The following is a 19,431-nucleotide window of genomic DNA, read 5'->3' as shown; positions in this document are numbered from 1 at the left end:
TCTGATGCCCTGCCATTTTACAAAGACGTGTCTGCAGTATTAATCCCTGCGTCTCTGCTGAAAATTGGTTTTGTTCTGTCCGCAGTAAAATTGACAGGCATTTGAATTTCAGACTTCAGGTTTCTGAATGTTTAATTTCTTGCATAATTGATAGTGCAGTGGTAGTATTGTTGCCTCACAGCTGTAGGTTTTCTGGTTTGATTCTTGGTTGGGGTGGCTTCTGTGTGGAGTCTGCATCTCCTCCCTGTGTTTGTGTGGATTTGCTCTGGTGCCCTGCCATTTTACAAAGACGTGTCTGCAGTTTTAATCCCTGCGTCTCTGCTGAAAATTGTTTTTGTTCTGTCCACAGTAAAATTGACAGGCATTTGAATTTCGGACTTCAGGTTTCTGAATGTTTAATTCTTTGCATAATTGATGGTGCAGTGGTAGTATTGTTGCCTCACAGCTATAGGTTTTCTGATTTGATTCTTGGGTGGGGTGGCTTCTGTGTGGAGTCTGCATCTCATCCCTGTGTTTGTGTGGATTTGCTCTGGTGCCCTGCCATTTTACAAAGACGTGTCTGCAGTTTTAATCCCTGCGTCTCTGCTGAAAATTGTTTTTGTTCTGTCCTCAGTAAAATTGACAGGCATTTGAATTTCAGACTTCAGGTTTCTGAATGTTTAATTCCTTGCATAATTGATGGTGCAGTGGTAGTATTGTTGCCTCACAGCTATAGGATTTCTGGTTTGATTCTTGGTTGGGGTGGAGTCTGCATCTCCTCCCTGTGTTTGTGTGGATTTGCGCTGGTTCCCTGCCATTTTACAAAGACGTGTCTGCAGTTTTAATCCCTGTGTCTCTGCTGAAAATTGTTTTTGTTCTGTCCGCAGTAAAATTGACAGGCATTTGAATTTCAGACTTCAGGTTTCTGAATGTTTAATTCCTTGCATAATTGATGGTGCAGTGGTAGTATTGTTGCCTCACAGCTGTAGGTTTTCTGGTTTGATTCTTGGTTGGGGTGGCTTCTGTCTGCATCTCCTCCCTGTATTTGTGTGGATTTGCTCTGGTGCCCTGCCATTTTACAAAGACGTGTCTGCAGTATTAATCCCTGCGTCTCTGCTGAAAATTGTTTTTGTTCTGTCCGCAGTAAAATTGACAGGCATTTGAATTTCAGACTTCAGGTTTCTGAATGTTCAACTCCTTGCATAATTGATGGTGCAGTGGTAGTATTGTTGCCTTACAGCTATAGGTTTTCTGGTTTGATTCTTGGTTGGGGTGTCTTCTGTCTGCATCTCCTTCCTGTATTTGTGTGGATTTGCTCGGGTGCCCTGCCATTTTACAAAGACGTGTCTGCAGTATTAATCCCTGCGTCTCTGCTGAAAATTGTTTTTGTTCTGTCCGCAGTAAAATTGACCGGCATTTGAATTTCAAACTTCATGTTCTTCAGAATACATAGTAGCACAACCTTTTTTTTAGCAATTTTCTAAGTTTATAAGATGAATATTTTAAATTTGTCCCTATTTTTGGGACTATATTCCCCCATTATTGGCTTCGTCCAGGTTTTTGTGCTAAGGTTGACAGCTATGGCAAGAACTGAATTCACTGAATATGTTTGAGGGCTGTATTCCCTCATTACTGGGTTTGTCCAGGTGTTTTGTACTAAGAGGTTGACAGCTATGGTGAGAACTGAATTCACTAAATGATAGCAATTTAAGTTTCAGTCTTCCTCTCTTTTACAAAGCAGCTGATGTGGCGTAGTGGTATGTTACTCTGACTGTTTTTTGCTCGGGGACCTTGGCAGTAAAATATATGGTGGCAACACAACATTTTATTCTAGCAACTTTCCAAGATTATACAAGCAATGTTTAACGTGTCCCTGTTTTTTGGGCTTTTGACCCCCCCCCCCAATACATTTTGTCTTTTTCCAGTTTTCTTGAGCTGCGAAGTTGAGATGCAGTTGAGTATTGAGTAGATTTTACAAGGAGCTGAGAGCTGCAGGGGAACAGAAGGGTAGTGCTTTGTCTAGTTAATACTATAGCACAACAGGTTGTGTATTTGCTTTTGATGCAGAAAGCTGTGGGTTCTACTCCCACAAGGGGTGGATGCTGCCGTACTGAGAATGTTCTCCTTGGTGAAGATACTAACTATGAGTTCGTTATCAGTTTGCCATCCATTTCCTCTTGCAATATTATTACTAGCTTATAATTTTTTTAATGTAATATAGGCAATTTATACCTGAGGGGCAACAGACACTTTACTTTTTGATGAAACCATGAAATATAAAGGTGATTGCTAGCAGCAAACGCTTCATTAGTTACAGATTTCTTTAATGTGGAATTATTTAGATGACTTACTTCAGAGATTGTGCATATTTACTGATAATGGACTGTAGAATTGTGCATATTTACTGATAAAGGTGGACTGTAGAATTGTGCATATTTACTGATAATGGTGGACTGTAGAATTGTGCATATTTACTAATAATGGTGGACTGTGGAATTGTGCATATTTACTAATAATGGTGGACTGTAGAATTGTGTATATTTACTAATAATGGTGGACTGTGGAAGTCTGAGTAGACTTTTTTATGATAAATGTTCTCAACTGGGCAGTTTTGCCATTATGGGTGCATATGGTTTGTTTCATTGCTTTCTGGAAAAAAATGTTCAAAACAAATTTAAAACACCCTCTAACAAGTGTACTGTATTGTACAAGGAATATAATTTTTGTACAATGAGGAAGGTGTATCAAAGAGCACATGTATGTTTCATATGCAAGGGGCCTATGATTCGAAAACAGCCCAAAATTAATCTTTATCTGCCACTGGCAAAATGTATTTTCTTTGAATGTGGGTTTTAATGCTGTTTCAATGAATGTGAGTTTCAAGGGCAGAGAAGTTTTAATGCTAAGTTTTCATTGTGAGACTGCATTGCTTTGTTTAACAGATGACTTAGTGTTTGTGCTGTAAAATACAAAATAAAACTTTCAAATGAAGTCCAACTCATCATAGAAGTATAGCAGTATGCACATTAGTGTTTATGGTAAATGGAGTGAAATAGCCAAGTATAATGGTTCATTGGAATGGCTGCAGAGGCTCCATTCAACCATTTTGTCAGGGGGGGAAGGGCAGCAAACTCAGACAGGCCCGGCTGAACTATACCTCCCAACTGTCCAGATTTTCAAAGAATGAATAGATTTTTGCTTCTTATTTTTGGTTTGTTCATAAAATTTGTAGTTTTAATTCCTAAATGATTTGCCAGAAGTCACTCAATAATAAGTTTCAGACTTCATAACCTTCAGAAAAAAATGCATGTTAAAGTAAGAGCTGTTCTATCAACTGTCTCAATTTATACAAGAGCAATTTTTAGTGCTGTTTATATGTGCCCCACAATATATTTGGTCTTGTTCAGATTTACTGCATTAACAGGTTGAGAGGTACATGCAAATAAATTGCTTTATAGAATTAGGCATAGCCAACCTCTCAACTGTCCCCAATTTTGGGCTCAAAATGTTGCTCTTCCCCCTAATAATCCCTCCGCAAAATAGCAATTTTGGAAGAAAACATGGAGGGTTTACAATTAAGAAATAACTGTAATAATCAAAGTTATAGATTACTTGAAATGCATGTAGATTCTTTTATATTTTGTCAGCTGCTCAAGGTAGCAGTACTAATATTAAAGTGTCCCTTCTTTGACAGGTAGCAGCTGTACTGTGTGTCTATTTTATATTTTTGCATCACATTTTTGGTCTATTTTTCATAAAATTGTGTTTTTTGGCAAATTAGTGACAAATCACTAAAGACTGAAGTTAGAAAATGACAGACATTTGAGTTTCAGATTTTATACCCTTCAGAAAATTCATACTAATGCAAGACCTATTCTATTATCTTTCTAAGTTTATTAGAGCAATATTTAAAATTGTCCTTATTGTTGGGCCTTTGTCCCACTTCTGTGTATGGCTTTGTCCAGATTTCTTGCTCTTGAGGTTGAGAGGTATGACAAATGTGTCAGGGCCATCACAGTCAGCCAGAGAGATTTCAAATTGTGACATGCTTGTTGCACCCCACTCCCCCATGTAGCGACTCTGGATGTGTCCAAGCAAGGCAAGGAGTAGTTGTATCTACCTTGGATGGGGAGGACACACTGCATAAGTACTACAGTGGCTTTTCATCTGTCCTTGATTTTGCAGAATGGTCTGGTTTCTGTCATATTTTGTACTGTTGATTTATGCTTATTACTCAGATTTATGCTTATTACTCAAAGTGCCTGTTGCTCTGTGTTTTTAAGTAGCAATGCTTTAATGACCATAAGGTAAGCTTGTCTGAGATCGTAAGATGCAAGTAAGCTTTAATAAGCATACTGTTAAAGAATTGCCAACATTGAAAGCCTTTCTGTTGTTGCCATGCAGAGAATACTTGACTAGATAATGTATTAGCCTTGGGTATTAAAGGACAGAATTCCATTATTTTAAAAAGCTCATTACACTTGTTGGAGACTTCCAGTCATCTCTACAGACTTTACCCGTAAACTAAACAGAATGCCAATCATGTGTGGTCCATAACCTGTACAGTAATCCTTTAAGCAATGTATCTTGAGCTTGTTTCTTGTTTGCTTTTCATTTTTTACTTTTATCATGTTTTCCCCATGAAACAAGTTGTCAGGCAGCAGGTCTTTTTTGGATAAGAAACATTTTTACAAGTGGGGGCATCACATAGATATCTACTTTCAGCATGTTACTTGGTACTTTAATAAAGCTGAATATATTGTAATTAGGACTGCAGTGCAAGGAGAAGTGGTTTGAGTTGAGTGCTTCTGGTTTTTCTTATACTTGATTTTGACTGGCATTCCAGTAATGTATTTAACAAGTAATTTATTTTTTCATGCCTCACAACCTTTTGTTTCCATCTAGATATTAAGTAAGCTGTCATGCAGCCAATGCATTGAAATATTTTTATTCTTCTACACTTATTTTTGTCTTGATTGGACTTTCATAATGATGGTTTGCCACCCAGGGCAGCGTATTTAATTAAAGTTAGTTTTTTGTGGTTTTGTGCATAGCTCCTCCCCTTTCTGGTTGACCACACCCCCTCCCCTTGACCCCACCCATTCAGCTGTCTCCTGCAGCCCCCCCCTGTGATTTGAAGTCACCAGCCGCCACTGTGAAGGAGCTATCAGATACCCTCTCAGAATCTGTGTATGAAGAGGTACAGGATTCAGTTACCTTCCAGCTGTCATTCTGCATTATATTGCAAACGCCTCCATGAGACTCATTTTGCATGTAGCCAAAGAGGCAAGTAGAGCTGCTAGTTCAGGTATCTCTATGAGGAGACAAGCCTGGAAGGGCTTGTGATTTCTCTAAGCCCTTTAGATTTTCATTCATAAACTCTCCATTTGATGGCACTTCCCTATTTGGCCCAAACATCAGAAATATGATGTCCAGCTGTGAGAAAGATGGGAAGACCCTCTCTGCCATGGGCATTTATTTTTCCATTCCCAGAGACCATATTCAAAAAATCAGAGGAGCAGTGGAAAGATGTGGTTCAAAAAATCACAAGGGTTCTTTCCTCAACCACATGGAGAAAGTTCTTCTAGAGGCAGGGGGGAACAATGATGGAAGATGGACACCCCCCTCATGGCAGAGGAGCTCAGCATCATCAAGGGTCCAGGGTTACTTTCTTTGGGAAACCCTTCCAGTGCTTCTGAATGGAGGCCCACTTGCTTTTCTCTGGAGATAGTCTGGGGTCAACTATCTCTGCACCTGAGAGCCTTGATAAAAATAACAAATGACTGATGGGTGCAGAGGATAATATCCAGAGGATACTATACTCCCTTTTCCTGCCCACCTCCCCAGTACAAAAAACTCCCTGATGTTCTACCCAATCATGGATGGGAAATAGGAAATACACCCTGGGGGATCACTTCTGTGGCTCTGCTCATCAGGGGCACAGGAAAATAACTTTCTTGGGTGGCATAAGCCAGGGAACCTTGTTGGCTAGGCTTACTTAGGCCCTTGGGATGATAGCCTAGTACCTATCTATGAACCTATAATCAAAGGGAGGAAGCAGCAGTCATAGAGCTACAAAGGCTACTAGACAAAAGAGTTTTCCAATAGGTCCCACCAGACCAGACAGGAATTGGTATTTACTCAAGGTTCTTTTTGGTGCCAAGAAATACAGGGGACTGGAGAAGTATTTTGGATCTCAGCAAATGGAACAAATCAGTTCAGTGGAGCAAGTTTCAGATGGTCATGGTTCAGTCCATTCTTCCATTCTTGAAAACAAAATTTGGATGTGCTCTAAAGACCTTCAGGATGCTTACTACCACATAAAGATAGACAGGTAATCTAGAAGTCATTTACGCTTCTGTCTGGGAGCCAGTCATTATCAGTTCAGGGTACTGCCATTTGGCATCACTACAGCCCCCAGAGTGTTCACCAAATGTATGGCAGTAGTAGCAACTCACTTGAAACAACAAGGATTCTGGGTGTTTTCATACTTAGATGACTGGCTTATAACCTCTTCACCAGGCATCTATTTCTAGAAGCAAAAGACATGGTTCTTTGAATGTGTTCCTTGCTAGGTATTACAGTAAATTATGAAAAGTCGCAAACTGGACCCTTATCAAGAATTGGGCTTCATAGGAGCAAGTGAAAATACAATCAAGATGGTAGCACATCTTCCATCATCAAGTGGTAACCATAAGAGATCAGGTCAGAAAGTTGGTGCACAGTTGAAGGGTTTCTGCTCAAACAGTACTTCAAGCTTTAGGTTCTATGGCAGCAGCTATAATACTAGTTCCACTAGTGAGATTTCACATGACAGTCTTATAATGGATGCTTGCAGTTCAATGGTCTATCTTTCATCAACACATCTCAACCACGATATGAATCACGAATACTTGCAAGAAAGATCTTTCATGGTGGATTCAGTCAGATCAGCTTGATCAAGGTTGCCCCTTGCTTCCTCCTCTTCCCAAGGCCACAGTGACCATGAACCCTTTTCAGATAGGGTGGGGAGGATTATCTGTGAAGAATGGTCCACGCAAGAGGCCAAGTCACAAATAAATATCCTAGAAATGAGAGCAGTTATAGTAGCATTGTAAGCATTTCAGAATGTGTTTCCTCTGGTGACAACTGTGATTCAATTGGACAACATGTCAGTAGTCTGGTACATCAACAAGCAAGGGGAACCAGATCATATCCCTTATGTCAACAGATGCTCAGAGTGTGGCCATAAGCTATCTCACCCAATCACTTTCTGGTAGCAATGCACATTCTGAAAAAGTTGAACGTGATAGCAGACAAGTTGACAAATACATAGTGATGCCTCACGAGTGGTCCCTCAATTAGAAACTGGAAGAAAACATATTCCACAAGTGGGGCCAGCATTGCTGTGACCTTTTTGCATTCCCCGAGCAACAAATGCAGCAGCTGCTTTACCCTGATCCCCCCAAGAGGGGAGTTACTGAGGGATTCTCTCACTCATGATTGGGCTCCTGGTCTATTATATGCCTTTCCTCCAGCTCCTCTAATCCCCACATTTTTTCAGAAAGTGAACAGGTTGAAGAGAGAAGTAATCCTCATTGCCCCCTATTGGCCTTGACAAATCTAGTTTCTCTGTCTTTGGTCTCACCTACAGAAGGAGCAATGGATCTGGATCCAATTACAGACCTTCTGTTGCATCCAAAAGGAATGCCTCATCTGAATATTCAGTCTCAAGCTAACAGCTTGGTATCTCCAATTCCACTGGTAGGCAGACAACCTATGAGCTCTTCACCAGTGCATCATATTCTCTTATCTTCCCATAAACCATCAACATGAAAGTTGTATAACAGTAAATGGAAAAGACTGGTACTTTGGTCTCAACAGAATTATGTAGACCCTTTTTCCAGCTCCTCTCCACACTATTCCAGACTTTTTAGCACAGCTATTTAATGACAGGGCAGCTTATCCTACTATAAAAGTACAGCAAGCTGCTATTTCTAATTTTCATATTGGATTTGATGGTTCCTCCCTCACTTCACATAAGCTATGTAAAGCTTTCCTGAGGGTAACTCTATTGCTCAAGCCCCCCTTACAAAGATATTTCACCGCCTTGGGACCTAAATTTGTTATTACAGATAATTATACACTCCCCATTTGAACTTCAAATTTCTTTCTTGGAAAACCATTATCTTGGTACCCATCATACATGCAAGAAGAATTTCTGAGATTCAGGCCTTATCATCCCAACCACTATATTTCCTTTTCCACAAAGATATGGTCACTTTACTTACTAATCCATCATTCTTACCTCAGAAAGTTTCAGAGAATACTATCAACCAATCCATTAATCTACTAGTTTTCTTCCCAAACTTCACCAGTAAGGATGAGTATTTGTTTCATTCATAGACAATTACATTTTTTACTTCATAGAACAAAGGACATAAAAAAGGAAAGTCAATTATTTATCTCTTTCTCAGAAACTAGGTTGGGTCTTCCAGTGACCAAGGTGACACTCCCCAAATGGATTACAAATGGCATATTTTTAATTTACAAGAGTCAAGGTTTAGCGCTGCTAAAATCTGTTCAACCTCATTCCACTAGAGCCATGGCCATCTCTTTAGTATTTCATTCCAGAACGTCCATGGATGACATTTGTGCAGCTGCAACCTGGGCTACCCCTCATACCTTCATTACTCATAACAAGTTAGACTTGATATCTAGTGGTAAGGCCTCCTTTGGTTCAATGGTTCTGAAGAATATCCTTCCATAGGCCACCTAGGAAAAAATGGTAGCTAGGGAATCTGCCCATATGTGAGGATAAAATGAAAATTGACAACATCAGATAAAATAGTTATGTACTCAACGTAACATTTCACCTTTGTTGTCCATTTTCATTTTTTCCTCAACAACCTACCCTCCATTCCTCTTTCTCCTTTCTTGGTTCTTAGTTGAGTGAGTTGACCGTAAGTTGATAGTTGTCTTTCCTTAAAGCCAGAAATGGTTTCACCCTGTTCCAGGTGCTTTCCTATTCTATTATTTTACATTCTTATCAACAAACATGATCTGAGGTAATTGGGGGAGAGGGATTATGGGTAGGAAGAGTGCTCAATACTTTTTTGGTTGCCACAAGCTATTGCAATGACCAAGTCAGATCTGAGGGATCGGATCCAAACTTATATGTGAGGAAAAAATTAAAATGGACAATACCGATGGAACATTATGCTGAGTACATAACTATTTTTTTTTTACTATCCAAACCATGTGTCATAACCAAACCTTTGATATTTCAATCAATGTTGGGATAAGCAATGTTGATTTCATTGTGAGAAGCATTGTAAAAGAAATCCCCATTGCCCATTGTTAAGATATTCTAATGTTTTAGATGAATATAGATGTTTGTCCATCAAAACAACCCCCCCTCCCATGTCAGATTTCATTATACAGAGATCTTTGATGTCATGCAGAAATTCTTTCCTCGGGAGTTAAATTATAAAAACCCATCTCTTAGTGTCACACCACTTCCTAATACTCCTTTTACAAAGATGTTCAAAAAGTTGCATAGGTGGTGCCATTGCCAATGGTGGGTTGAATGTACTACTCTTACATAAATGATGAGGTACCACACGGAGAAGTTTCACAAGTTTCCTTGTAAAGAGCTTCAGCTCAATCAGTAAGTCTACTGCTTTAGGTTGACTGGTTAGCACAAATTTAAACCCTTTCTAAAAAAGTGCTCCATAAGTAGGAGTTATGGTTAAAGAAAAAAAATGTAAATCTATAACTCCTGAATTCAAAAAATGTCTGTGCTTCATGGACAGTATAATTAATTAAGTCCATTTTATCAAAAATTGTCTCCTGCGATAGTTCAGCTTGTGAAAATCCTGTCCTCTGTGGTCATCGTACTGCCTGGATGCTTCATTGTCATTATACCTCCTTTTCTCCTGTAACCTTTTCGATCTTCTCAGGCCTGTATCTTCCGACCCATCTTCCGTATTTTGATTGTTTCTATCATTATTCCCTTCACCTTCACCACTGTACGTGGTGAAATAATTGCCATCCTTGTTGCCAGGTGGCTTAGGATAAACATGCTTTGTTCTTATAATCATTAGCATCTCTTGAAATCTTCTTTTGTTAACATTTGTATATAGCTGTCTCATAATTATCAACCTTTTTACAAAACCTGCTGAAAGTCCTGTAAGTAAAAATTGTAAAGTAAGTCTGATTTAATATGGTTATCCAGCTTCTGAATATCTTCCTCGAACTTGTTAATCTATCTTGCATTGTCACACATCATTATTTCCATTAATTCCAGACCAATGCGGTCAAAAATTTCCAACAATTCGTGATGGAATATTGCACCACGTACTACTCCGTTTGGATATTTAAAAAATGAAGATTCGACTTGAACCAGCTTGTGCTTGGATATTCACAGCATGGTTTTTATTAGGTGCCTGAATCTGGTGAATCTTAGATCCTCCGCACAGAGAAGTTTCTTCATTATTTAGAAGTGTATGTATGCAATATTCATTTCACTTCCATATACCCTTTAAATAAATATACCATCCACAGACATACCTGTCAACCTGCAGACACTGAGAATAGGAGCAAATGCCCTTGAAAAGTAGGAACATTCAGATAATAATCAGGACATCTGATCAGCATAACATTTGAATACCAAATATCGCATAACACTTCCTACTTCTCATGGGAATGTGAGATACTACTCAGAAACAAATCTTTAAAAAATAGAGAGACAAAATAATGAAAAAAATATCTGCACATTATCAAAGAGATGGTGTAAAGCTTATAGACTTAACTGAACTGTACTGAGAAATTCTATCACACAAAGTAATTTATTTTGTTCCAGTAAAAGGGGAATGTAAGATGTATACTTTCTTTCTTTAAATTATTGTTGCCATTAGTATGTTGGTCATGTAGTGCAGTTTGCTGTGTACTAGACAGCTTCAAAAGTTATGTGTGATAAAATGGATTCAGAAAATTGTGTGAAGGGGTAAATCAGGCCTGAAAATAGGGACATTCCTCCAAAACAGGGACAGTTGAGAGGTATGTTCCCAAGATGCCTACTCCTGCATTTACAAACATTGATATACAAAAAATGTAGTGCTGTCTGTCTGTTACTCATATTTTAGCCTTCCAAATGCCTCTGCCTTTTGTACCCCATGGACTGCCAAGTGTTGCTCTGCTGAGTGCTGTCATTCACTACCCGCCCCACCCCTGCCTGTTCCAGGTAATAATTCAGAAGTGGTCACTGCACTATGGTCTCTTAAGGAAAAAAATAACTTTTTGCATGATTTTAAACTGCAATGTACTTGTACTGAATCATCTAAATGGCCCTACCTAGTTAAAAAGGATAAATCAAATAGACAAACACAGCAACAGTCAAGAGAAACTCTGAAAATGTTATATTACCTTATAAGATGTTTAATAAAAAAATAAAGTTTCAAATGTAACTAAATGGAACCCGGACATCATTAAGATGTGGCTGCTTAATGCTAGGAGTTTAACGGAAGACTTCACATCCTATAACCAGAATGGTAGCTAGGGCGGGATGAAGTGAGTGACATGACAGCACCCTGGGCACAAGGTGATAGGGGTCATGATTGTCAGATACATTTGCTGTTTTTTTCCCCTCACATTGAAGTGGGGGCTTGATATAGTGGAATAAGTACCACTCCTCCTTTGGAGAGAAGTGACAAGTGCAAGGTTGGAGAATGGCTCTTTTTTTGCTCCTTATGTCAATCTGAAGGAATGACACACAGGGGGACATGGCACATGGTGGGACGGGAGAAGTGCCAGATCCGAGATGGAATTTTGTTTTTGTTTTTGCCCCTCAACTTAAGGGTGCTAGATGAGGTGGCTACAGATCTACTATAAGCACTAGTTACTGTGGAACATGTTGATATATGCATAATCACAGGGACCTGGTTCAAGACCAATGAATGCACTCCAGTGTCTATCACTTGTACTGACCCACTGCATAAGACAAATGCACTAATAACCTGGAACTCCAACACATCCAACTTGCTATAAACAATGCTCCTTATCACACCAAAGCTAGCTACAGGATCTTTCTAAGTCACCCTCATCTCATACCTCCTACCTATCCAGTATGAAGTCCCTAAGTGTTAAGCACAAAACCATTCTCCTTGGAGTATTAAAATATCCCTCCATAAACTGGGAGACATATATATTCTCAAATGTGCAAGACCAGAGATTTCTGAGGGATGTTGAGTATATTGGGAAAAATGATGCTAAGGATGAAGCTACCAGGTAACAGGAAAAGAGGAAGGCCTAAGATAAGGTTTATGGATGTGGTGAGAGAAGACATACAGGTGGTGGTGTGATAGAGCAAGATGCAGAGGACAGGAAGAAATGGAAACAGGTGATCCGCTGTGGCGACCCCTAACAGGAACAGCCGAAAGAAGATGATAATCAATAAAAACTCTCAGAATCAGTTAGCACATACCCCAAACAGGGGTAATAGAATCCCAGCCTTAGTCCTTACCAATATGCGGTAGCACTGCCCCACACTCAGTTGCAATCTCCCCCTGTTCAAACTGGACCACAAGTCAGTCATCTTTACCTTAAGACTGAAGTTAGAACCATCATCCAATACCTCAGTATTCAGAGACTATGCAAGGGCTAATCTACTAAAAACTGAGTGATGACTGGCTAAATCCAAAACCACCTCCACCTCAATGACCCCACAGCTTATGCAGAATCCTTTGATGTCAAATTCACATATAAATAGTTGCATAGCTGCATCTGCCCCCTTCTGAAATACATGTAAACGCAAATTTGAAAATAAAACCTATGGTGGAACCCTAATATAAACAGGCTCTATAACAGAATGAAAAACTTATTGCATGCAAAAATAAATCTGACCAGAAGTCAAAAATGCTCTTGCTGAACTAAACAAGGAACTCAGAATCCTGATCACCTTAGCACAATGGACATAGCAAATCTATTTGCAGAGGAAATCACCCCCCTCTCTCCCCTTCAGTACTGTCAGGAGAAACACCTGCATCTACATTCCACCCAAACCAAAAACACTTCTACTAAACTAAACAAAGTACTCTGGATCTTGATCAAAATCAACCAAAGCCAGATAACTAGTCATCCAGGTGAAAGGTAACCACAAAATCGTCATTATATATACCAGAAATCTCAGAAACAATGTCCAACCCTGCACAGAGCTAATAGTAAATTACATCACATACTCAGATACAGAGGACATAGCCAATCTACTTACTGACAAATTCAGCTCTAACTTCAACCCATCTCCCCTCCAATAGTTTCAGATCAAATATATCCACCTAAAGCCAACTCAAATCTCCTAAAACAAGTTCTCAAGACACTATCTAAGTCCAAGAACATTGTATGTCTGGGGCTGGATAACATGCTAGGCTGCCTATTGTTTAGCCTGAAATGTGATGCGTCAACCCCCCCTAGAGAGGCTTTTCAATTTTATCCTCAAGACAGGCTTTGTGCCAGATGAACAGAAGACAGTGGCAGTCATTTTCTTTTAGAAAGGTGAAGCCTCAATGGACCAGATTAACTGTAGACCCATAAGTTGGATCTAAAGTCTCATTTGTAAGGCTAAGGAAAGGATCATTATGGGACTAATAAGTAGGGATATAGGTAACCTACAGATTTTCAACCCAGCGACTTTGGATTCATCATGCACAAATCCTGCATTCTTCAAAAAAGTCACTGAGTGAGTAGATTAGGGCAAATCAAGGCACACTGCACATCTGGACCTTGCAAAGGTATTCAACACAATCCCATACTCAGGCATCATAGAAAAACTCTCCCAGCTAAAACCTATTTAACTCATAGGGTAGCAAACTGGCTCACTAGTAGAACCCAGTAAGTGAGCATGGGTGCCTCTACCTCCTTCAAAAGATATGTCACTAGCAGAGTGCCCGAGGGTCCAGTCCTTGGGGCACTCATCTTTGGCATTTAATTCTCAGAGGTCAAAACTACTGTTGCAAATTACTTCAAACTCAGTGCCATCATAAACTACTCAGAGAAGACTAGGATCCTACAGGTGGGCCTGTCCCAAACATTTAGTTGATGCCAAAACATGGACTGAAACTTAATGGCAAGTAATGTATAATAGTATTCATCAGCAATAATTATTAACATTGTAACTATCATATTGACAAAATGCCATGAAAACTTACCCTGTAGCTAGAGATCTAGATATTTATGTCAGCAATGAAATGTACTTTGATCACCATGTATCCACTATTCTTAGAAAGTTATTTTTCATTGCACCACTTCTATCTAAAGGCATAGTATCCAGAACCAGAGATATAAATGTTCAACTGTACTTGCAAATCATTAGGCTTGATCATTGAGAATAATTCCCCTATCAATACATACCTGTCTAAACACTTGCCACAGCTGGAAGGAATGCAACGCTTTCTCACAGAAAAAAAAAACAAGGGCTTAAATTATAACAACTATATAGACCATCTCAAAGATGTGTCTCTTCTCAGTATCGTACAAACTGTTGAGAGGAAATCTCTGCCTCATGTGTAGAGCCTCACCAGACCCTATTCTGATAGAACTGTTACATATTTACAAGTCATTGGAGTCATAATCACCAATGCAAGGTACCTAAATCTTTTTTTTTTTTTTTGTAAAATTGATAGAACATGCTGGAGGGATAGGCATGCATCCTGTGGAACTGTCTTTCACTCCACATAAAATAGAGTACTTTTCGTACTCTATTCAAATGTAATTTGGATGAATGAATGGGTAACTGCAAGTTCACTCCTGGTTTATGACCAGAGTCTCTCATGGATAGGGGAAACATAATTACCCCAACATATACATCATTGAATATTTGTATTGTAAAATATAAGGTCTAATAGTCAACATGGAAATGCAAGGCTAGGCTTCTTAAGAGCCTCACAGATCAATAGCTTTGTAAGTATGTATGAATCTATGTCAGGGTAAATGTCTGTATTTCTAAGTGGCCACATGCAAGAGTCTGCATTCCTTGAAAAGATATGAAAGCACGGGACTGTCTAATGGTTGCTATTTTTCTACCACAGGCTGCCAGGACTGAAGGCAGTAATTGTGCTGGACAGTAAACCACCAGGTGCATTTCATTTGGATGAGGTGATGCAGGCTGGAAGCACGAGTTTTGTGCAGCAGCTTCAGGAGCTACAGAAAGCACTGTCCTTTGATGACCCAATCTGTGTTCAGTTCACCTCTGTAAGTAACATTCTGTATAAAATGTAGCAACAGAACATTTCTATTTTTTTTCAGAACAGTTTTAATGAAATCTTAAATGTTTAATAACCAAAATCTCAGTAGATACAATGTTTTATAAATAGATCTGATGTCCTAGTATAAACTATTCATTCAAATCATAATGATAACCTTAACTTTAATATAAAATACATAAGCTAGAAAAATAATATTATATAGAGAAAGAAAATGTAAAAGCAAAATTAAAGTAAAAGTTTAAATTATATAGAAGCATACAAGGAATGACATTATCACAATTTTAAAAGTAATGTCTATATAACTAAAATGGCTGCTTAACACTTGTAATTCAAAAGGATTAAAGAGTCACAAACTGTGAAAAGAGTTAAAATTCATGTCTTTAGAATGAAAGCATTATATTTATCAAGTTGCTTATATCAAAATGTATAACCAGTCCTGTCATTTATGGTACATACTATTATGGTGTTTCTACCTTTATCATAAACATATGATTCTTAAAAGCTGGCAAAGGTCCAGCCAGATGAAACTGACCAGTTAAACTTTCCACTTGATGAAACTTTCTTAAAAAATATTTTTGCAGTGAGGCAAGCCCCCATGCACCCCCAACCCCCAAACCTATATATACATCATACTCACACCAACACATGGGAAAAGGAAATGACCACACATACACACATACACACACAATTCTATCACTGTCAGGGTGACTTTTGCACTGGGAGTGACTTCCTATGATAAACAGTAATTGTTAGTAAATTCTTGATGAGTCTGTGAATTGAATTCTTGCCCATTTATACCTCAGTGACTAGTGTTAGCCACATATGTTTTCAAAAAAAGGAGGGCCTGGTTTTCTTCATTTCTTAGCTATGGCTTTCTTGGTCACAGCCAATAGACACCAGAAATTGGTCTTTGTAACACATCAATGAAGCTGGGAAAATGAATATTATAAAAACCTGAAAGTAAGTTAATAAAAAGTAAGTTAATACAAAAATATCCAATCATATTGCTTATGTAAATCTCTGAAGGCCTTACCATAATTGATTTAAAATATCACATTATTTTTAATCGTACACTTAAAAATGTAACTAATTATATGAGGTATAAGCTACATAAGAAATGCTCCATGGATAAATTTCAATTCACCTTTGTAAGTAACATTCTATATAAAATGTAGCAACAGAACATTTCTATTTTTTTTCAGAACATTTTTAATGAAATCTTAAAAGTTTAATAACTAAAATCTCAGTAGATACAATGTTTTATAAATAGATCTGATGTCCTAGTATAAACTATTAATTCAAATCATAATTATAACCTTAACTTTAATATAAAATACATAAGCAAGAAAAATAATATTATATAGAGAAAGAAAATGTAAAAGCAAAATTAAAGTAAAAGTTTAAATTATATAGAAGCATACAAGGAATGACATTATCACACTTTTAAAAGTAATGTCTATATAACTAAAATGGCTGCTTAACACTTGTAATTCAAAAGGATTAAAGAGTCACAAACTGTGAAAAGAGTTAAAATTCATGTCTTTAGAATGAAAGCATTATATATATCAAGTTGCTTATATCAAAATGTATAACCAGTCCTTGTCATTTATGGTACATACTATTATGGTGTTTCTACCTTTATCATAAACATATGATTCTTAAAAGCTGGCAAAGGTCCAACCAGATGAAACTGACCAGTTAAACTTTCCACTTGATGAAACTTTCTTAAAAATTGTTTTTGCAGTGAGGCAAGCCCCCATGCACCCCCAAACCTATATATGCATCATACTCACACCAACACAAGGGACAAGGAAATGACCACACACACACACACACACACACACACACACACACACACACACACACACACAATTCTATCACTGTCAGGGTGACTTTTGCACTGGGAGTGACTTCCTATGATGAACAGTAATTGTTAGTAAAATCTTGATGAGTCTGTGAATTGAATTCATGCCCATTTATACCTCAGTGACTAGTGTTAGCCACATATGTTTTCAAAAAAAAGGAGGGCCTGGTTTTCTTCATTTCTTAGTTATGGCTTTCTTGGCCACAGCCAATAGACACCAGAAATTGGTCTTTGTAATGCATCAATGAAGCTGGGAAAATGAATATTATAAAAACCTGAAAGTAAGTTAATGCAAAGTAAGTTAGTACAGAATTATCCGATCATATTGCTTATGTAAATCTCTGAAGGTCTTGCCATAATTGATTTAAAATATCACATTATTTTATTCTTACACTTAAAAATGTAACTAATTATATGAGGTATAAGCTACATAAGAAATGCTCCATGGATAAATTTCAAGTAAATGTTCTTCAGAATAAGGAAGACATTGTTATACCAGGAGATTTCACAATAATTTGCTTCTATGTATGATCCAAATCTAGAAAACAATTTGTTCTTGGGGCAAGGTACAGATTTCTTTGTACTTTTGTGACTCAAAAATTAACTTCATAAGTTGAATTATGCTAATGAGGAAACATGAAAGTACAATGCAATAACTGTTTAACTATTCATGATTCTGAAAACTTTTAAGCTGCAACAGTTTTCAAATAAAAGACAGATGGCTCACATCAGAAAAAATGCATGCAAATACATAGTGACTACTCACAAAGCAAATTGCTTCCATTGCAGGCAGTAGCCATCCTAGAGGTGAATATGTTGAAGTTGTATGAGACAGTACCACTGTTGTGCTTTCTGCACTGAGTATAGGCTCTGACAGGCACTGACAACATCTTCAGTGCTTAGCTAAATGGACAAGAAGCAGGTGATGCCTGTGTGTGACTTGTGTGTAGTCAGTGGGAAAAATGTATCTCAGTAGAGGCAAAGATTTGCCTATCACTGGACATACTTATATCCAAGAAATTCTAGTGTGAAATGAATGATACAGCAAATATCTCCTATGCCATCACTTTGTAACCTGAATATGTTCCTGACTCATATATTTTGTGAAGCTAGGAAGTTCATCAGGTTCCAATTACCCTCAGTTGAGCACCATGTAGCCATAAAACAGTTCTAGAAGGTTATTGTCTTCATAATGCAAGAAATGAAAACAGTCTCCCACAAGGAAAGTGTAAAAAAATAAGAATAATCAAAAATAGAAACCTTGGTCACTCACAGCAGGTAAATAAAATGTATATTTATTGTTAAAAGGACCAAAGGTAAGTGCTTTTACGGTTCATCAGACATCAGTTGCTAACAGAAAGCATACCCTTTATATAGGCATAATCAAGCTAGCATGATTAAAACAATTAAAAGCAATTAAGAATAAAAGCCACAGAGACCTCCAAAGTACATATATACACAATTACGTCTGTGTGAATCCACACATCAGAAACCTAATGTTTCAAGCATCTAGATTTTAGAAAAGGTTTTAATGAAACTTTACTATTTAGACCAGGGGGCTTATCAGCCTGTAAACGTATAATCCATTTTTGCTCTATTTCTTCAGTTTTATTACAAAAATCTCCACCTCTGTTATTTACACCTATATGCTCAATGACAAAAAAATGGAACTCATGGTCTAACCCTTCTCTCAAAACATGCTGTGCAAGTGCACTAGTTTCTTTGCTGTAACGCATGTCCCTGTAATGTTCAAGGATTCTATCCTTCGACATTCGGTTAGTTTTTCCTATATAGAATGCGAAACAAACTTGCAGAAACAAAAATAAACCATGTTCCTAGTTCTGCAATCAGCATAATATTTATAATCAGTGTAAATATTAGAAGAGCGTTGCACCACAGATAATAATATTTTGTCTGAGTCTTCAAACGTTCTGAATAACCAAAACGATGAATAAGTAGCTTCAAAACAACAGCTTCAGTTGTAGGTTTTTACCATGCTAAATTTACAGTATATGAAACATATAGCTTTGCTATCGCAAAAGCCAAATGGCGTTGTAATTTCACAGCTTTAAAACAGGTAAATACCATGAAAACAGAAAAATGAACATAAAAATGAAGAACCCTTCCGATTTAAACAAGGACAAGCACTTTCAACTTTTTCAAGCCTTCTTCAGATCCAGGTAGGTAAACAGGGTTCAGTGTTTAAAAGCTAGTATCATCCAATGAAACAAACTACAATGAGTGACAAATGTCAGCCAATCAAGTTGCTCCATTGGTACACACCTCCATAACATTCCGACGAACATAAAATTAAAACTCTTTATTTAAAAATAGCATAACAGTCTTGCA

General features: G+C 37.8%; 1 protein-coding gene across 1 annotated transcript in view; it reads left to right on the top strand.

The window, feature by feature from the left end:
• LOC122817287 (medium-chain acyl-CoA ligase ACSF2, mitochondrial-like) overlaps positions 1-19,431 on the top strand; it is a 1,325,947-nt gene that overhangs the window by 476,607 nt on the left and 829,909 nt on the right. The window contains exon 6 of the mRNA XM_044090513.1: positions 15,042-15,204. Within this exon, the coding sequence (XP_043946448.1) occupies positions 15,042-15,204 (163 nt within the window). The remainder of the gene's footprint in view (positions 1-15,041; positions 15,205-19,431) is intronic.

This window comes from Protopterus annectens, chromosome 12.part0, assembly GCF_019279795.1.
Source record: "Protopterus annectens isolate FY-2018-M chromosome 12.part0, PAN1.0, whole genome shotgun sequence".
Lineage (NCBI taxonomy): Eukaryota > Metazoa > Chordata > Ceratodontiformes > Protopteridae > Protopterus > Protopterus annectens.
This window is presented reverse-complemented; position numbering and strand designations above follow the sequence as displayed.